At 41.2% G+C, this 19,612-nt stretch overlaps 1 protein-coding gene across 1 annotated transcript in view; it reads right to left on the bottom strand.

Moving 5' to 3' along the window:
* Positions 1–1,297: 1,297 nt before the first annotated feature.
* The window catches only part of galnt3 (UDP-N-acetyl-alpha-D-galactosamine:polypeptide N-acetylgalactosaminyltransferase 3 (GalNAc-T3)), an 87,001-nt gene continuing 68,686 nt past the window's right edge, over positions 1,298–19,612 (bottom strand). Inside the window, 2 exon segments of the mRNA XM_038789721.1 lie at positions 1,298–2,255; positions 4,075–4,224. Of these exon segments, the coding sequence (XP_038645649.1) occupies positions 2,142–2,255; positions 4,075–4,224 (264 nt within the window). The 3' untranslated portion in view covers positions 1,298–2,141.

The following is a 19,612-nucleotide window of genomic DNA, read 5'->3' as shown; positions in this document are numbered from 1 at the left end:
GGCCTTGGGTGACTGTGGAGTTTGAACATTCCCCTAGTGTCTGCATGGGTTTCCTTTGGGTGCTCCAGTTTCCTTCCACAGTCTAAAGATGTGCAGGTTAGGTGGATTGGCCATGATCAATGCATGGGGTTACGGGGATAAGATGGAGGAGTGGGCCCACATAGTGCTCTTTCGGAGGGTCATTGCAGACCCGATGGGCCGAATAGCCTCCTTCTGCACCATAGAGATTTATGATTGAGAAGGAAAGGCTGTATTGTAACAGCCCGTAACAGCCTCCCCGAATAGGCGCGGAATGTGGCGACTAGGGGCTTTTCACAGTAACTTCATTTGAAGCCTACTTGTGACAATAAGCGATTTTCATTTCATTTCATTGTTCGCCACCCAAAATGTAGGAGAGCGCTCTCACTCGGTTTGAAGAACATAGAACATACAGTGCAGAAGGAGGCCATTCGGCCCATCGAGTCTGCACCGACCCACTTAAGCCCTCACTTCGACCCTATCCCCATAACCCAATAACCCCTCCTAACCTTTTTGGTCACTAAGGGCAATTTATCATGACCAATCCGCCTAACCTGCACATCTTTGGACTGTGGGAGGAAACCAGAGCACCCAAAGGAAACCCCGCAAAACACGGGAGAGAACATGCAGACTCCACACAGTCAGTAACCCAGCGAGAATTGAACCTAGGACCAAGGCCTGAGGGTTTAAACAAAAATGGAAGATTTGTCTAGCTTTGGCGAGAGGGAAAGATCTCCAGGGTAGACCCATATTGTTAAAATCTGGATCGGAAGTTATCAGCTTGGAAAAAGGAGCGATCAATCACTTTAGACTGGACTGAATAATGAAATATCTGCTTAAGAGAAAGAGTGAAGTATAACCATAGAGGGACATTTTCAGTTACTTTACGCGGGGGTGATCTTTTCGAAGTAGAGTATAAGTTGCCTTCTAAAATTGTGTTTTGTAAATGTTGCTTTTAGTTTGTGTGTTACAGTAGAAGTCTTAAAACCTGAAATCCTTCCAGCCATTCACTGGAAGTTTGAACTTTAGAAAAGAAAGCAGTTTCCAATGGGGTCCTAACACTATATTGGATGGACAAGAAAGCTGCTCAACATCACGTCCTCAAAGATAATTAGGGATGAGCAACAAATGCTGGCCTTGGTAGTGATGACTACATTCCATGAAATAATTTTCAAAATCTCCTTGCTAAGATGCAGTTCCACAGGCTCTGGTTGTTCTCCAGTTGCTCATCAGTCATGACTTGTATATCATTAAAAAAATAAATCTTGGACTAATACTGTAAAAGTCAAAGACATTTTATTGAAAATAGGACTTGAAAAAGCATTATAAATACAGTTTCTGAGAGTGATTTACCATTATATCAAAGAAATTTAAACACCTCTGTACAGAAGACACCCGCAACCATAGTTGCCTTAAAATTAAAAAAAAGACAATAACCACTGCAACCCATTTCTAGTAACCTCAATAAAATAAATAACCTGGCAGTGACAGGAGATATTTCTAAAGGTGTCCATGTTTTTATAATAGTTAAAGTTGTGAATTTCATCAAACCAAAAAGGATCAAATCATACAAGTACTCAAAAAACCAAATGAGGGACTGCAAAAAAAATCTTGAAGTGACGTTTTAATTGAGTTCTTCGTCTTCACGTCGTAAAAACAATTCCATTTTTTGTATATTATAACGGGAAAGGATAATTTTCAATATCCACCAAAATCCCAAAAATATATACACTCTAATAAATTGTTTACCTACATAAATTGTAATTTATTTCATCACTTATCCAAACATTAAAATTACTAGCATATGTAATCAGAACTCAATAATCAAAACCTTATACATTCAGTATTCACTTTGATGCACTGCATATATTTAAAAAATTGTAAAACGATTAAAAAATTGTTCATCGCCAGTAGAGAAAAACAGGAAGATACCCTAGCACCATAGAATACATTCAAGTGCAATATGCTTCATTTCAAACTTTTAAGAATGTCTTGTAAAAATGTTTCAATTACAATAACCATAATTCTTCTGTCCCTTTGCTTTACAACCCATGCACATATTTCCTGACTTGTGATATAAAAATGCACTTAATCCTCCTTTTGTTTTGGAACCATATTGTAGGTTAGCTGAAAATCCATTTTTGGTATTGATCAGAAGGATTGCATGGCACTAAGTTCGGTTTTTCCCCTCTTGCAGTTAAGCACTCGTTTGAAAGCTGATTTACCAGAAGCATATCCTGTAACATAAAATATATTTGTAAGAGGTATATCTCCATTATCTTTTCCCGAATGCCTTTTTCACAAAAATTAATGTTCCTTCAGCTATGGAACTAGCACCACACCCAAGAAAAAAAAATGTTCATTTTACTTGGATTATCACTTTCCAAGGAGGGCCACATAGGGCTGGTTCTCTGTCGTGAATACTTACAGCAAACATATTAGCTGTTAAAATATCTTATAGTCATCCTCCATTTTCATTTCATTAATAGGATTTACAAATCTGTGTGGATTGTCCAACTGTTTATAGCACCGAAAGAATAAACCACCTGCAGTTATGCTCTTTTTCAGTTTTTCCTTTGCCTTTTTAACATGGTTCCACAAGTTTCTACATTCTTAGCAGTAACTCCCAAAATGTTTCCTCTGCAGGATCTATGGAGGCTTTTTTTCTCCCTCCTGATTTTTGTTCTTGAAATGAAATGAAAATCGCTTATCGTCACATGTAGGCTTCAAATGGAGTTACTGTGAAAAGCCCCTAGTCGCCACATTCCAGCACCTGTTCGGGGAGGCTGGTACGGGATGGGTTCTTACTCATGTTAATTCAACTGTGACTATTTTTGTTCATTCTATGCTTGTCAATCTTACAGTACACAAGTGGAACACCTTTAAACACAATGTTTAAGTATTGTTGAACAACTACCCCCCCCACCACCCATATACTACTATCAGTTTTCTTAATCAGGTTTGTCAATTGTTTAAAGCATGCTTTTTCTAAAATCAAGCATCAACACCTACTGGCTTAGTATTTCCAAATCTTTGATCATGTTGAAATATTATTTTGTACTCGACATCCATAAGCAGCATCACAAATTCATTTCCTGCATGGTTAGCTCACTAAGTCAAGGAGTTCAATACTTTATATGCACTGCGTCGCAAAGAAAGATATGTTTAGCTAATCAACCGGAACCCAACCAGTTTGGTACTCCCGGTTTACATTGTCCCTAATTAGTCAACCTATTCAGAGGACAAACTGTTCCTCATTATTCTGATTTGGTGATTTTTCATATGCCCCTAGTATTAGTTTTAATATTAAAGATCCGGTAGTTGCTGCAGAGTTTTCGAACTCCCATAGTATCTTTTTATTTTTCTGATAGATGCCATTGATTAAATTAGTCCATTCCACTCCACAGTGCCTTTTCTAAATATTCCATAATTCTCTTGTTCTATCGATTGGCATCGTCTATTGTCAGCCATATTTCTGACATTTCTACTCCAACTTCATTGCTCCCTATTGCCAGGACAGCTTGTAATTGAAGCATATGTTTAATGGGGCTTCTGGTATCATGCTCCTTTTTTTGTCCCCGTTTACCTGCTACACTTAATAGGTTCCTGGATATCTTGAATTATGTTTAGACCTATTTGTTAACTACTTTCCGCTCTTCAATCATTCATCTTTAGAATTACAGTGTTTAGCCTTACTACTGTTGTGACTATAATCAGCTAAATCAGCATAGACATGGGGTTGAACTGGGTAGATTCCTGATATACATGATTCATCATCATGATAGATTACTGCATTCTTGTACTAAGTCATAAGGGGGCCTCTTTGATCAGTATTTTAAACTGCAAGAGGCATCTTCCTCAAGGCAAAATGTCCCAAATCTACTTGTTTCTCATTTACTACACACTTTGTAATAACAAACACATTTTAAAAATGTGTTAAAGTAGTAAACTTCAATAATTAGTACAATTGCAAAAAATTTTAAGCTAGATCCAAAATATAACAAAACACATTAAATTTAATTAAGTATAATCTCAGCAAGGAAATTGATTCATCACCTGAATTTCCCATTTCTGCTCTCCCGAAACAAAGCTGTTTGGACCTTTGTATGCACAATCCTCAAGAAAAGCAATGCCTTTTAAGTTATGAATGCACAATTCCTTTCGAATGTTATGACGAATCTCATGCAGTGAGGTATATTCAAAGTACTGAAAAGAACAAGCTCATGTCAATAAATTACAATATCATTGCACTTTGTGAATTCAGGCACAATATGTAAAATACACATGGCCTTGTACTAATCATTAATGTTGAGAAATATATTGTCCTACATCAAATACAAAACTAAAGATAAATGATATCTTTAAAAAATGAAATGATTCACGTTCATGTAGAATGACAGAATTGTTACCGCACAGGAGGCGGCCATTCGGCCCATCGTCGCTGCACAGTTCCCCAAATGAGCAGTATGACTTTGCGCCATTCTCCTGCTTTTTCCCCGTAATCATGTACATTCTTTGATTAGAAACAATCATTTAATGCCCTCTTGAATGTCTTGATCGAACCTGATTCCACCACACTTCCAAGCAGTGCATTCTAGACTTGAACCACTCGTGTGAAAATGTTTTTTCCAACATCGCATTTGCTTCTTTTGTAAATCACTTTTAAGTCTGTGCCCTCTCGTTCTTGATCCTTTTAGGGGCGGGAACTGTTTCCCATTATCTACTTTGTCCAGTTAATAATAATACCACTTATTGTCACAAGTAGGCTTCAATGGTTACTGTGAAAAACCCCTAGTTGCCACATTCCCTTAGGATCTTGAATAGCTCCATCAAATCTCTGCTTGGTCTTCTCCTCTCCAAGGAGAATTGTCCCAACTTCTCCAGTCTATCTTCATAACTGAAACTTCTCATCCTTGGAACGATTTTTGTAAACCTCATCTGCATCCTCTGCAGTCATGTCAATCTCCCCTTATATGACAATCGTGCTATTCCAGGAATCAGTTGGTGATCCTTTGCTGCACCTCCTCTGTGGCAAGTGTATCTTTTCTTAGGTATGGAGACAAAAACTGCATATATTAATCCTTTGGGTTTTGTGTGGATGTGTGGGTGGTGGGGGTGGGGGGGGTCAGGGAACTTTATTAATGTGGCACGCCCCCTTTGATTTATATTTACCCATTGAGTTACCACTTATGAACGGAAACTTTTTTCACCATCTTACATTGTTGCAGCACAGAGAAGTAATTTGGCCCATCGTCTCTTAGAAAGATGTATACAATTAATTGCACTCTCGTGCTCTTTTTCCATATCCCGATCTTTTTTAATGCTAATGTCCTTTAGAAAGTCGCTACCAACCTTTAAGGCAGCACATTCCATATTAAAAAAACTCACTGTGCAAAAAAATGTTCCTCCCATTATGTCTGTTTTTATTTTGTTAATCACCTTAAATCGGATTCCTCTGGTCCTCACTGAAAAGAGTTTCTACTTATTTACTAATATGATTAAATTATGACTATCTAAACTTCTGATATTGAACACCCCTATCAATTCTTCTCTTTACTATCATTGCTCAAAAGAACACCAGTTTCTCCACATAACTGAAGTCCCTCGTCCCGGACACCATTCTAGTAAATCTCCTCCGCTTCTTCTCCAAGTGCTTGATGTTCTTAATAATCAGACACTGAGGAAAACTAGTGATTTATAAAAACTCAATTGTTTCTTACACTCGTGCATCTATTCATGAAGCCATGGATCAATTTTATAAAAACATTTAAATAAGAGACTTTACCAACTTGAGCCCTAACCTTCAAAGATTGGTGTATGTAAACCTTCTTGCCTTTTTGTTCCTTCCTCCCCTTTAAAATTGTATAATTTCTTCCTCAAAATGTAGAACTTCATATTTCTCTGCAATAAATTTCATCAGCTATCTGCTGATCCATGTCACCAACTAGTGTTGGTCTTCCTGATGTCTGCCATTATTCCCCTCATTGTATAGTACATTTTGCAGGCTGTGTCACATCTGAAAATTTTGCCTTCTATACCCCAAGTCTAGGTCATTAATATTTAATTTAAAAAAGCAATGACTCCACAACCCTGAGGGACATCACTGTGTATTTCTCTCCAGTCTCATTAACAACCATGCAGCATTACTTGGCCTCCTCGATCCGAGCAAATTCCATATCTCTGCTGCAACCGGGTCCTTTTAATCCCATGGCTTTTATTGATGTTTTAGTTGAAGAAGATTCCAAAAGAACCTCACCCTACCAATTCACTGTCCCCTTTCACACAACTACTTTTCATCACCCTCCTTTCCTACTACTAAAGCACAAATCTTGAAATCGCATTTTTGACTCTCAATGCACAAAGCCACAGATCTGATAATTGAGTCAGCAATCATTTTATTCATTTGTTAAGTGGCACTTAATTCCAAAAGTCAAGTGCTCCTGGTGTGAAGAAATAATTCAATCATGTTTAACTAGTAGCTTCTATCCAAAATTAAGTATTCCATCCATAAATAAGCCTTCTACAACCATTTTATTGAATGCCTTCAGCGCATCAGCTACAATATTTTCAGTCACAAATGTACTTCTCAAAGCTACTTTCCATATGAAACCATATTGATTGCCCTTTGGAATTTAAGTAAAACAACTGAAACTAACTACAATGTCAATATATAATCCCAATAATGCTGTTAAGGTATTTGTTCTTTAAAACTAGGTGGAACTTTTATTTTCTATTTGGTCAAATATCAGATCATTTGAATGAAGTATTAATTGTCTTTAATTTTGCTACGACCAGGTGTCGAAAGGTCGAATGGCTGCTCTCTTTCTCCCAACCCCCCCCCCCCCCCCAACCCCCCTCCTCCTCGTCTGACCGCCACAGCTTTGTTTAAAAATTATTACTTGCCAAAATCAATCAACTGCTTGAATATATTCAAAAGTGGAGCATTCACAGCTCTCTGGACAGAGGATTCCAAAATGCACAGCCCTTTCAGTGACAAAATTTCTAATTTCAGTCCAAGATGGCTAACCCTTGACTATGACCAATATTTACTCCCATTTTTATTTGTGAAGTTTGCAGGCAATTTGTTGAAGCGGTATCCCTTTAATTGTTTTTTGCACTGCCATGCCCGTGTAGCCATTTAATAATAATCTTTATCAGTGTCACATGTAGGCTTGCATTAACACTGCAATGAAGTTACTGTGAAAATCCCCTACTCGCCACACTCTGGCCCTGTTCGGGAACACTGAGGGAGAATTCAGAATGTCCAATTCACCTAACAAGTAAGTCTTTCGGGACTTGTGGGAGGAAACCGGGGCACCCAGAGGAAACCCATGCAGACACGGGGAGAACGTGCAGACTCCGGACAGACAGTGACCCAAGCCAAGAATCGAACACGGGTCTCTGGCACTTTGGAGCAATAGTGCTAACCACTATGCTACCGTGAGGTTGACTGGTTCCCACCCTCATGGGAACTTTTGGTTTCCTTTGAAGCTTAGAGAGAACTCTTTTTTTATTTGTTCATGGGGCGTGAGCATCGTAGGCTGTACCAGCATTTAATGCCCATCCCTAATCGCCCTTGAGGGGCAGTTAAGAGTCAACCACATTGCTGTGGGTCTGGAGTCACATATAGGCCAGACCAGGTAAGGGTGGCAGATTTCCTTCCCTGAAGGACATTAGTGCACCAGATGGGTTGTTACAACATTCGACAATGGTGTCATGGTCATTACCAGACTTTTAATTACAGATTTTACTTTTTTGAATTCAAACTTCACCATCTGCAGTGGCGGGATTTGAAGCTGGGAACCCAGAGCATTACTCTGGGTCTCTGGATTGACTTGTGACTCCAAGTTTTAAATTCCCCAGCCAAAGGAAATATTTTCTCAGCCTCGAATCTGTAGAGCCCCTTAATAATTTTACATGTTTCAAATAGATCATATATCATTCTTCTAAACTCCAGGGAATATAGATGAACACTAATCAACATCCCTTCATGGGACAATACTGCCTACCCAGAAACCAATCCAGTGAAACTTGAGTGCACTCGCAGTTCCCAAACTTTTTTTGTCCTGTACTGCTCTTCAGATTTATCAACTTTCTGTGTACCTGACAGGCAGTTTCTCTTTTTTTAACCACCCCTTTATGATAACCACACATTTTGTAATTTGTAATTACAATTTACAGGTAAACATATGCCTGTGATAATAATATAATTTTTATTTTTACTTCCAAACCCTTCCCCACTCACTCAGCAGCCCCTCTTCCCAAACCAACCAGTCACCTCCACTCATTCACCCAGGATCCCTTCTTCTCATTCACCCTCACCACCACATTCAGCAACCCCTCTTCCCAAACCCTCTGCTCTCACTCACATTTTCCCAACTCCCTACTCCCACAAATTTGAAATGGCTTCACTAGGACAACTCGGCCATGCAGACCATTTCCATCCAGCAGTCTGTTGACCTGTGGGGCAAGCAACCCACTACACTCATTGTTTTGGCCAGTAACATTTGCTCTCACATCAGTGCAATGCTAGTACCCTGGTTCACCTCTCCGCTGTTCCCTAATCACAACTGCATCCGTGTCTGTTAGCACCATGTGTAGGAGAGAAACAACCTGCGATTGGAAGGAGCAGCAGGAAGGAGTGTGGTGCCGCATTAGCCGGAGCTCCAAACCCACAAACATTTGGGAACCTCGGGACTACGGAAAGGGTTGGGAAGAGATCGGAATAAATTTCACATCCCTGAAAACCTGCCATTACACAATTATTACAAAAGTATCCCGAGAAACATCTGCCATAATCTCAGGGATACGGGTACCCCATTTTGGGAACCAGTATTCAAGGGCAAGAACGTCCTTCCTTCGGTAAGGAAACCAGACCATCAAAATGATATGCTACGTGGCCTTCCCATTACCTGTATAACTCTCAGAATAGAAACATTGAATGGTTACAGTGCAGAACAAGGTCATGTTATGGCTGTGCCAGCTCTCTGTAAAGACAATTCACCTCGTCCCACTCACCTGCCCTTCCCCCAAACCTTCAATTTTTTTTATCCTCAGATAATTATCAGTTCTCTTTCAAGAGTCACAAGTGAATTTTCTTACAGCATCTTCTCAGGCATCACATTCCAGATCATAGCCACACACTGCAGCAGCACATTCCAGATCATAACCACTCACTGCGACATCACATTCCAGATCATAGCCACTCGCTGCAGTTGTAATTCCAGATCACAGCCACTCATTGCGGCAGCATATTCCAGATCATAGCCACTCGCTGCACAAGCACATTCCAGATCATAGCCACTCACTGCGGCAGCACATTCCAGATCATAGCCACTCACTGCGGCATCACATTCCAGATCATAGCCACTCGCTGCGGCATCACATTCCAGATCATAGCCACTCACTGCGGCATCACATTCCAGATCATAACCACTCACTGCGGCATCACATTCCAGATCATAACCACTCACTGCGGCATCACATTCCAGATCATAGCCACTCGCTGCGGCAGCACATTCCAGGTCATAGCCACTCGCTGCGACATCACATTCCAGATCATAACCACTCACTGCGGCAGCACATTCCAGGTCATAGCCACTCGCTGCGACATCACATTCCAGATCATAGCCACTCGCTGCGGCAGCACATTCCAGGTCATAGCCACTCACTGCGGCATCACATTCCAGATCATAACCACTCACTGCGGCAGCACATTCCAGATCATAGCCACTCGCTGCGGCATCACATTCCAGATCATAACCACTCACTGCGGCATCACATTCCAGATCATAGCCACTCACTGCGGCAGCACATTCCAGATCATAGCCACTCGCTGCGGCAGCACATTCCAGATCATAGCCACTCGCTGCGGCATCACATTCCAGATCATAGCCACTCACTGCGACATCACATTCCAGATCATAACCACTCACTGCGGCATCACATTCCAGATCATAGCCACTCACTGCGGCAGCACATTCCAGATCATAGCCACTCGCTGCGGCATCACATTCCAGATCATAGCCACTCACTGCGACATCACATTCCAGATCATAACCACTCACTGCGGCATCACATTCCAGATCATAGCCACTCGCTGCGGCAGCACATTCCAGATCATAACCACTCACTGCGGCATCACATTCCAGATCATAGCCACTCGCTGCGGCAGCACATTCCAGATCATAGCCACTCGCTGCGGCAGCACATTCCAGATCATAGCCACTCACTGCGGCATCACATTCCAGATCATAACCACTCACTGCGGCATCACATTCCAGATCATAACCACTCACTGCGGCATCACATTCCAGATCATAACCACTCACTGCGGCATCACATTCCAGATCATAGCCACTCACTGCGGCAGCACATTCCAGATCATAGCCACTCGCTGCGGCAGCACATTCCAGATCATAGCCACTCGCTGCGGCATCACATTCCAGATCATAGCCACTCACTGCGACATCACATTCCAGATCATAACCACTCACTGCGGCATCACATTCCAGATCATAGCCACTCGCTGCGGCAGCACATTCCAGATCATAACCACTCACTGCGGCATCACATTCCAGATCATAGCCACTCGCTGCGGCAGCACATTCCAGATCATAGCCACTCACTGCGACATCACATTCCAGATCATAACCACTCACTGCGGCAGCACATTCCAGATCATAGCCACTCGCTGCGGCAGCACATTCCAGATCATAGCCACTCGCTGCGGCAGCACATTCCAGATCATAGCCACTCGCTGCATGTATACAAAAGAAAACTATTCCTCATGGTGCCATTCCTCTTTTGTCAATCACCTTAAATTGGCACCCTCTGGTTCCGAATCCTTTCAGCAATGGTAACAGTTTCATCGCATCTACTCTGACCAGGCCACCAATGATTTTGAATACTTCCATCAGATCTCCACTCAACTTTTCCTTTTCCAAAAAGAGGAAAGGAGGAAGGAGCAGTGCTCCGAAAGCTAGTGTTTGAAACAAACCTGTTGGACTTTAACCTGGTGTGGTAAGACTTCTTACTGTGCTCACCCCAGTCCAACGCCGGCATCTCCACATAATGTTTTCCAAAGAGAACAGCCTAGCTTCTCCACTTAATCTAAGCCACTTAATTGAAGTTCCTTATTCCTGAAACCATTCTCATGAACCTTATCTGCACCCCCTTTAATGCCTTTACAATCTTCCTAATGTGGGGTACCGAGAACAAAACACAATACGCACAATGAGGTCAAACCAGTGTGTCATACAGGTTTATCATAAATCCATTCCCTTTCTACTCTTTGTCCTTATTTACAAAGTCCAGGGAATTGTATGCTTTAGTTAACTGAGCCCTCAACCTATCCTACCATCTTCACTGATTTGTGTACATATCTTCTCTGGTCTCCCTGCTCTTTCAGGGAATTCTTTAGAATTCTGCACTTTTGTTTTATATTGCCTCCCTTTTTTTCCTACCAAAATGAATCCCCTCGTTACTTGTCCACCCATTTCCTGTATATACCCCTTTGAAGTTTAACACTATCCTCACAATCCACAGGTTTTATGGCATCTGCAAATTTTGAAATTGTGCACTGTACGCCAAAGTATAGGTCATTACTATAAATCAAGAAAAGCATGGACACTGACACTGACTCTCTGGGAAACTTCACTATATCCATGCTGCCACCTATTGTTTTATTCCATTAGCTCTAATTTTGCTCATACGTCTGTTATGTAACACTTCATCAAAAACCTTTTGAAGCCCACATACAACTCATCAACCACAGTACCTCTATTTACCTGTTGTTTCCACAAAACGCTCAAGCAAGCTAGTTAAATACATTTTTTCCTGATCAAATTCATGCTGGATTTCTTCTAATTAATCTGCATTTGCCAATTTTGCCCTGAATTATAGTTTCTAAAAGCTTCTCTGCCACTCAGGTTAAACCAAATGGCCTGAGGATGCTGGGCTTATCCTTGCACTCATTTCTTAACAAAGGTGTAGCATGTACAATTCTCTGGCCTTCTTTCACCATCCCTAGATCTAAGGAGGATTGGAAGTTATGGCCAATGCCTCCATAATTGCCCTCACTTGGATATATATTTTTGGATGTTTGGCATTTCTTCCTGATGACTCACCAAAGTTCGTACAGCCAGTGTATATAATACATCCTCTTTAGCAATTTCTAGTTTAGAACATAGAACATTACAGCGCAGTACAGGCCCTTCGGCCCTCGATGTTGTGCCGTCCTGTGAAACCCCTCTAAAGTCCCTCTAAAGTCCCTCTACACTATTCCCTTATCGTCCATATGCCTATCCAATTACCATTTGACCATTTGTTTAATCAGGTGTCTCAACTACCTACTCTTTCACCAAGACTTTAGTACCATGTTTTTGCTTGTTAAATACAGATGCAACATATTAATTTAGTACCTCAGCCATGTACCGTCCCCCCATTCTCCTCTCCTCTTCCCCCCCCCCCCCCCCCCCCCCCCAGCTCCATGCGTAAATCGCATTTTAGGTCGCTAATCAGCCCCTGTTATCATCCTTTTACTGTTGAAATTCCTGTAAAAGATTTCTGGATTCCTTTTTATTTTAGCTGCCAATCTCTTCTCGTACTCTCTTTTTGCTTCTCATTTGTTTTTTCACTTCCCTTCCAAACCTTCTAAATTGAGCTCGAGTTTCAATTGTATTACTCACTTGACAGCTGCCATGTGCTCCTTTAGTCTCTATCTCTTTCATTATCCAGGGATTATATTTGCTCCTCCTGAGAATGTACCATTACAGTACCTCAATTATTTCCTCTTGTTAGTATTGCTCTGTTATAATCTTACCTGCCAATTTTTGATTCCAATTTGTCTGGGCCAGATCCATTCTCATCCCATTAATTAATTAATATTCCTCTAGATTGCCTCTTGCCCTTCTAGAACATAGAACATAGAACAGTACAGCACAGAACAGGCCCTTCGGCCCTCAATGTTGTGCCGAGCCATGATCACCCTACTCAAACCCACATATCCACCCTATACCCGTAACCCAACAACCCCCCCTTAACCTTACTTTTATTAGGACACTACGGGCAATTTAGCATGGCCAATCCACCTAACCCGCACATCTTTGGACTGTGGGAGGAAACCGGAGCACCCGGAGGAAACCCACGCACACAGGGGGAGGACGTGCAGACTCCACACAGACAGTGACCCAGCCGGGAATCGAACCTGGGACCCTGGAGCTGTGAAGCATTTATGCTAACCACCATGCTACCCTGCTGCCCCTTAACTAGGATGCTGGGCTTATCCTTGCACTCATTTCTTAACAAAGGTGTAGCATGTACAATTCTCTGGCCTTCTTTCACCATCCCTAGATCTAAGGAGGATTGGAAGTTATGGCCAATGCCTCCATAATTGCCCTCACTTGGATATATATCTTTGGATGTTTGGCATTTCTTTCATAGAGTTCTAAGACTTAGGTTTGCTATGACCATTGCCCTCTAAAATGTCCCGTCCCCCCACTCCTACTCCCTCTATTTGCTTGACCCACCTCATTCCCCAGAACCAGATTCAGAAATGCCACCTTTCTTGTTGAACTCAAAACCTCTAGATATAGAAAGTTCTCCTGAAAACATTCTAGATGCCCTCTCTGCCCTTTGCAATATTATTGCAACCCTTAGTAGGACAATTAAAGTTCCCTCATTGTAACAACTCTCTAATAATTGTACCACTTTGCAATTTTGTTGTAAATTTGTTCCTCCATTTCCTTCCGATTAGTTGGTGGCCTCTAGAATTCACCTCATAGTGCAACGATATGCCTAATGCTTCTTGGCTCTAACCAAATAATTTCTACAGAACTGGAGTTTGCTGAAAAAAAAAAACATTTTGTCAAAACTATTCATCTTGCACTCATCAGGATAGCTCGCAGAATACCAATGGCAGGGAAACAAAAAAAGTGCGCTGATAGGTTGGTAAATGGACTTTGACTGGTGTGTTGCCATGGAAAATGCACCCGTGGATGGTGACCTTCAGTTCCAGAGTTCAATTGCCAACCAATCTGCACTCTTTTCATACACCATAAATATGTTGTTTCCCGTGACATTTGTATTCTTGCGAATTGTCCCGATTAGTGCAAGATGAAAAACTTCAACAAAAAAGCCTCTTTGTTTTCCAGCAATACTCAAATAGATTATGTTCATGGCCCTCCAAGGACATTCTCTCTCCAGAACTGTAATTTTCTGTTTAATCAATACTGTTACCTCTTCTTGTTTTTTCCTTCCCCATCTTTCCTGAAGATCATTAATACTTCTTACTCTTGCACTCCATTCCCTTACCTGCATGTTAACTTTGTGATTCCTGTGCAAGGACACTCGGGTCCCTATCAATGCAAACATTTTCCAATCTTTGACTTTTCAGAAACGATTCTGCTTTTTCCTTTTCCTACCTACCCTGTTTCCCATCCATCAACCAATCCTAAATCCATGCTGATATATTATCCCCGATCCCTTAAGTCCTAATTTTGTGCAATGACCAGTGTGGCACCTTATCAAATGCTTTTTGAAACATTACTCCATATCCATCCTAGGAGTCACAGCCTCAAAAACATCAGATTTGTCAACACACAATTTCCCCATCACAGATCGTCTCTCTCTCTCTCTCGCTCTCTCTCCTCTGAACATCATGCTCAGCTTGGCATTGTCTGGAACTTTTAACACTACTTTCATCAAGGTTATGTAAAAGTAAGAAGAGAGGCGTAATATCGATCCTCACTTATTTTGCGAAACACAGTTACCTTATCGGGGCCAAAAAGATATTGTTTTGTCAGTAAAGGGCATGGTTGATGCACTAAGTAAGCTTTATACATCAGTTTTTATTAGGACAGTGGGTGCTGCCAAGAAAGGAGTAAAGGCAGAAGCAGTAACAATATTGGTTCGGATAAAAATGAAAAGGAGGCACTTAAATGCTGGCACTGCTCAAAGTAGAAAAGTCACCCAGTTCAGACATAATAGACATTTTGGTAAAATTAAAGCCCAAAGGATTAAAGCAAGGCCAAAATTGGCTAAAAAACAGAAAGCAAACTCATGGCGAATAATTATTTTTCAGAACCAGAGGGAAGTATGCAGTGGTGTTTCTCAGGGGCCAGGATGAGGCCCACTGCTCTCTTTTTTAATACATTAATTACCTGAACTTGAGTTTAGAATTTCCAAATATAATTACAAACTTTGAAAATGACATGCGACTCAAATGTAGTAAGTGGCGAAGATGGAGACTCAGACTTCAGGAAGGCATAGGCAAATTGTTGAAATGGGCAGCAGGCACACAGGAGGTGAAATTGAATGCAGAGTAATGTAAAATGATAAGGCAATATAAACTAAATGTCAAGGGCGCAGGGAGAGAGACATCGGGAGATACATGTGCAGAAATCTTTGAAGATGGCAGAAATAGCTGAGAAGGCTTTTTTAAAAAAAAAAGGAAACTAATGATATCTTAGCTTTATTGAAAGAGGCACAGAGTTAAAGAAGTAAGGCTGAACCTTTGTAAAACACTGTTAGGCCTTAGCTGGAGTACCGTGCTCAATTAAGAACACAAGGAAAGTATAGAAGAGATTTACTAGAATAGTATCAGGGATGAGGAGCTCAAGCCGAGGTCATTCAACTTAGAGAAGAAGTGAAGGTTAAGAGGTGATTTAATGTTCTAAAATCAAGTTTGTATAACTAAAGAAAAGCGGATTGGTGTGGCGGAAGGGGGAGATAGTTGAGCAGCGGTATTGTCACTGGACGAGTAAACCAGAGACCCAGGGTAATGTTCTGGGGACTGAGGTTCAAATTCCTCCACTACAGATGGTGAAATTTGAATTAAATAAAAATCTTGAATTAAAAAGTCTAATGATGATGATCATGGAAGCATTGTCGATTGCCATAAAATCCCATCTGGTTCACTAATGCACTTTAGGGAAAGAAATCTGCTGTCCATACCTGGTCTGGCCTACATGTGACTCCAGACCCACAGCAATATGGTTGACTCTTAACTGCCCCCTCAAGGGCAATTAGGGATGGGCAATAAATGCTGGTGCAGCCTGCGATGCCCACGTCCCATGAACGAATAAAAAAAGGAAGTGTATGAATCAGAGGACACAGATGCAAGGTAACCGTTGTAATGATTTTCTTTTTTCTTAGATTCTATTTAATTTTAGCTAAATTACTTCAGTAATTACCTGGTACCATATAAGAAATTTCCACTACTGGTATCATGTAAGGTTCCTTGTACTGTTCTCCAAGATAGCCAAAGTCATAGTTTTTACAAAGAACGTTGAATTGTATATTTAAACCAAAGCTAGTTTATTTTACACTACTTGAAATGGTTCGCACACCCGACTGAGTAACAGCTAACAAAATAATAGCATTGAATCTATGTTACAGCAATAAATTATCTTTCTCTAATACAACCAACACTAACTCAACCTCACACTATACTTCTCCATCAACTTCTCCCAGAATGCTTAGAGATGCAGCCTTTTATAACACTACTCAGTGATGCCATCTAGTGTTGATATACATGAACATCATCTTGTTAACCTTTTACCCTCCTTAGATTATACATATCATTACAACCGGCAAAAGATAAAGCAGGGGAAACTTTTTTTTTTGTATGGGGTTGCTGTTATCTAGAATGATCTGCCTCTAGACGATGATGGAAGTAGTCTGAATAGTAACATTTTAGACAGAATCACTACTTGAAGGGAGAAAAAAGACTGTACAATGGAGAACAAGCAAGGGAGTGACATTCATTGGAAACTTGGATGTGCATTCAATGAGTCAAATAGCATCTTTTGTGCTGTATTCATATTATTAGAAATATAATAGTTAATATAGTTCTAATCAAATGATAACATTTTCATTTATTTAAAGATTGCACAAATGTAACAAAGAACAAAGATAATATAAAATGTAGATTGTATAGCCCTTGGCGGCAGACTGGTGGTGAGCTGGAGGGTCGTGGGAACGGGAGAAACAAAGAACAGAAGAGGCAGCAAGTGGGAGAGATGGTGAGCTGGAGGCAAGTATTTCTTTAATATTTTAACATTTAAAATAAAATAAATGTTATTTCTTTCAAAGATCATCATGGAGAAGTGTGAGGTGGTTAATTTTGGTAGGATGAATGTGGAGAGTATAAAATAAAAGGAGAAACTCTCAAGATGCAGGAACAAACAGACCTTGGTGTGTATGTGCACAAGTCTTTGAAGGTGGCAGAGCATATTGAGAGAGCAATTAATAAAGCATGTGATATCCTCGGTTTTTATTAATGGGGCACTGAATACAAGAGTAAAGAGGGAGGAACTCGTATAAGACACCATTTAGGCCTAATCTGTAAGTACAATGTCCAGCTCTGGGCACCATTCTTGAGGAAGAATGTGAAGACACTGGTGAGACTACAGAGGAGATTCACAAGAATGATTCCAGGGATAAATAACTGTAGCTATGAGGGCAGCACGGTAGCATAGTGGTTAGCACTATGGCTTCACAGCACCAGGGTCCCAGGTTCGATTCCCACTTGGCTCACTGTCTGTGCGAATCTGCACGTTCTCCCCCTGTGTTTCCTCCGGGTGCTACAGTTTCCTTCCACAGTCCAAAGATGTGCACGTTAGGTGGATTGGCCATGCTAAATTGCCCATAGGTTGGATGGGGTTGCTGGGTTATGGGGATAGGGTGGAGGTGTGGGCTCAGGTAGGGTGCTCTTTCCAAGAGCTGGTGCAGACTTGATGGGCGGAATAGCCTCCTGCTGCACTATAAATTCTATGAGGATAAATTGGGTCTGTCTTCCCTGGAGAAAAGATGGCTTAGAGAGGTTTTCAAGATCCTGACGGGAAATAGTGACAAACTGTTCCCTCTGAAGAGTGCATTAACTAGATGGCACAGGTTCAACCTAATGGCCAAAATAGTTAGAAACGATGCGAGAAAAAGATTTTTCATCCAGAGGATGACTGGAAGCTGCAATGAACATCCTGGAAATGTTGTGGAGGCATATTTGATCGAGGTAATCAAAGGCAATTGGTTTGCTACCTGAAAATAATGTGTACGGTCACAGGGACAAAGCAGGGGAATGGGATGAGGTAGAATGCTCTTTCAACAAACCAGTGCAGACTCGATGGGTCGAATGGCTTCCTTCTGCACTGTAAAGATTCTGTGATTTTGGTCATGAATACAATGTATTGAGACGTGACTAGTGGGGTACCACAGGGATCGGTACTGGTACTCCAGCTATTCACAACATTTTTTAATGATTTAGATGAGGAAATTAATTGTAATATCTACAAATTTACAAATGACACAAAGCTGGGTGGGAGAGTGAGCTCTGAGGAGGACCTTCAGTGTAATTTGGACAAGTTGAGTGAGTGGACAAATGAATGGCAGATGCAGTATAATTTAGATAAATGAGGTTATCCACTTTGGTAGCAAAAAAGGGGAAGGCAATTTGTTATCTGAATGGCTATAAATTAGGAGAGACTGCAGTCTCACGGCGCCGATGTCCCAGGTTCGATCCCGACTCTGGATCACTGTCCGTGTGGAGTTTGCACATTCTCCCCGTGTTGGCGTGGGTTTCGCCCCCACAACCCAAAGATGTGCAAAGTAGATGGATTGAACACGCTAAATTGCCCCTTAATTGGAAAAAATTAATTGGGTACTCTAAATTTATAAAAAATAAATAAATAAATTAGGAGAGAGACGTGCAACAAGACCTGGGTGCCTTTGTACACTAGTTGTTGAAGGGAAGCATGCAGTTGCAGCAGTGGTAAAGAAGGCAAATGGGTATAGCGAGGAGATTAGAGTGCAGGAGCAGGGATGTCTCGCTGCAATTATACAGGACCTTGGTGAGGCCACACCTGGGTAGTGTATGCAGTTTTGGTCATCTCATCTGAGGAAGAATGTTCTTGCTTTAGAGGGAGTGCAGCAAAAGTTTACCAGACTGATTCCTAGGATGTCAGGACTGATATGTGAGGGAAGATCGAGTCGGTCAGGATTGTATTCGATGGAGTTCAGAAAACTGAGGGGGCTGCCACAGAAAACTATAAAATTCTAACAGGACGAGACAGGGTAGATGCAAAAAGTATGTTTGCAATGGTGGGTGTACCGAACCAGTGGCCTTAGTCGGAGGATACAGTGAGACCATTTAGGACTGAGATGAGGAGAAACGTCTTCACCCAGAGAGTGATGAACCTGTGGAATTCACTACCACAGAAAGCATTGAGCTGGAAACATTGTATGCTTTCAAGAGGAAATTAGATATTGCACATGCGGCCGTCCAAGGGAAGCAAATGATATGCCGGGGAAAACACACTGAGTTAGTTGATCAGCCATGATCATAATGAGCATGATGCCCTCCTCCTGTTTTCTATGTTTCTACAGTAATTTAGCAATGTACAGTATAAAATCTGATTTAATTTTTCTTCTGATGGAAAGGTCCTACATGACTTAACAAAATATTTTCTTTGGTTGCAATGGGAAAATTTGATTTATTTAACTTGATTTCATTAGATCATAGAATTTACAGTGCAGGAGGAGGCCATTCGGCCAATCGAGTCTGCACCGGCTCTTGGAAAGAGCACGCTACCCAACC

The sequence above is a fragment of the Scyliorhinus canicula genome, chromosome 2 (assembly GCF_902713615.1).
Source record: "Scyliorhinus canicula chromosome 2, sScyCan1.1, whole genome shotgun sequence".
NCBI classification, from domain to species: domain Eukaryota; kingdom Metazoa; phylum Chordata; class Chondrichthyes; order Carcharhiniformes; family Scyliorhinidae; genus Scyliorhinus; species Scyliorhinus canicula.
The sequence above is the reverse complement of the archived record's forward strand: the minus strand, read 5'-3'. Positions and strand labels throughout refer to the sequence as shown.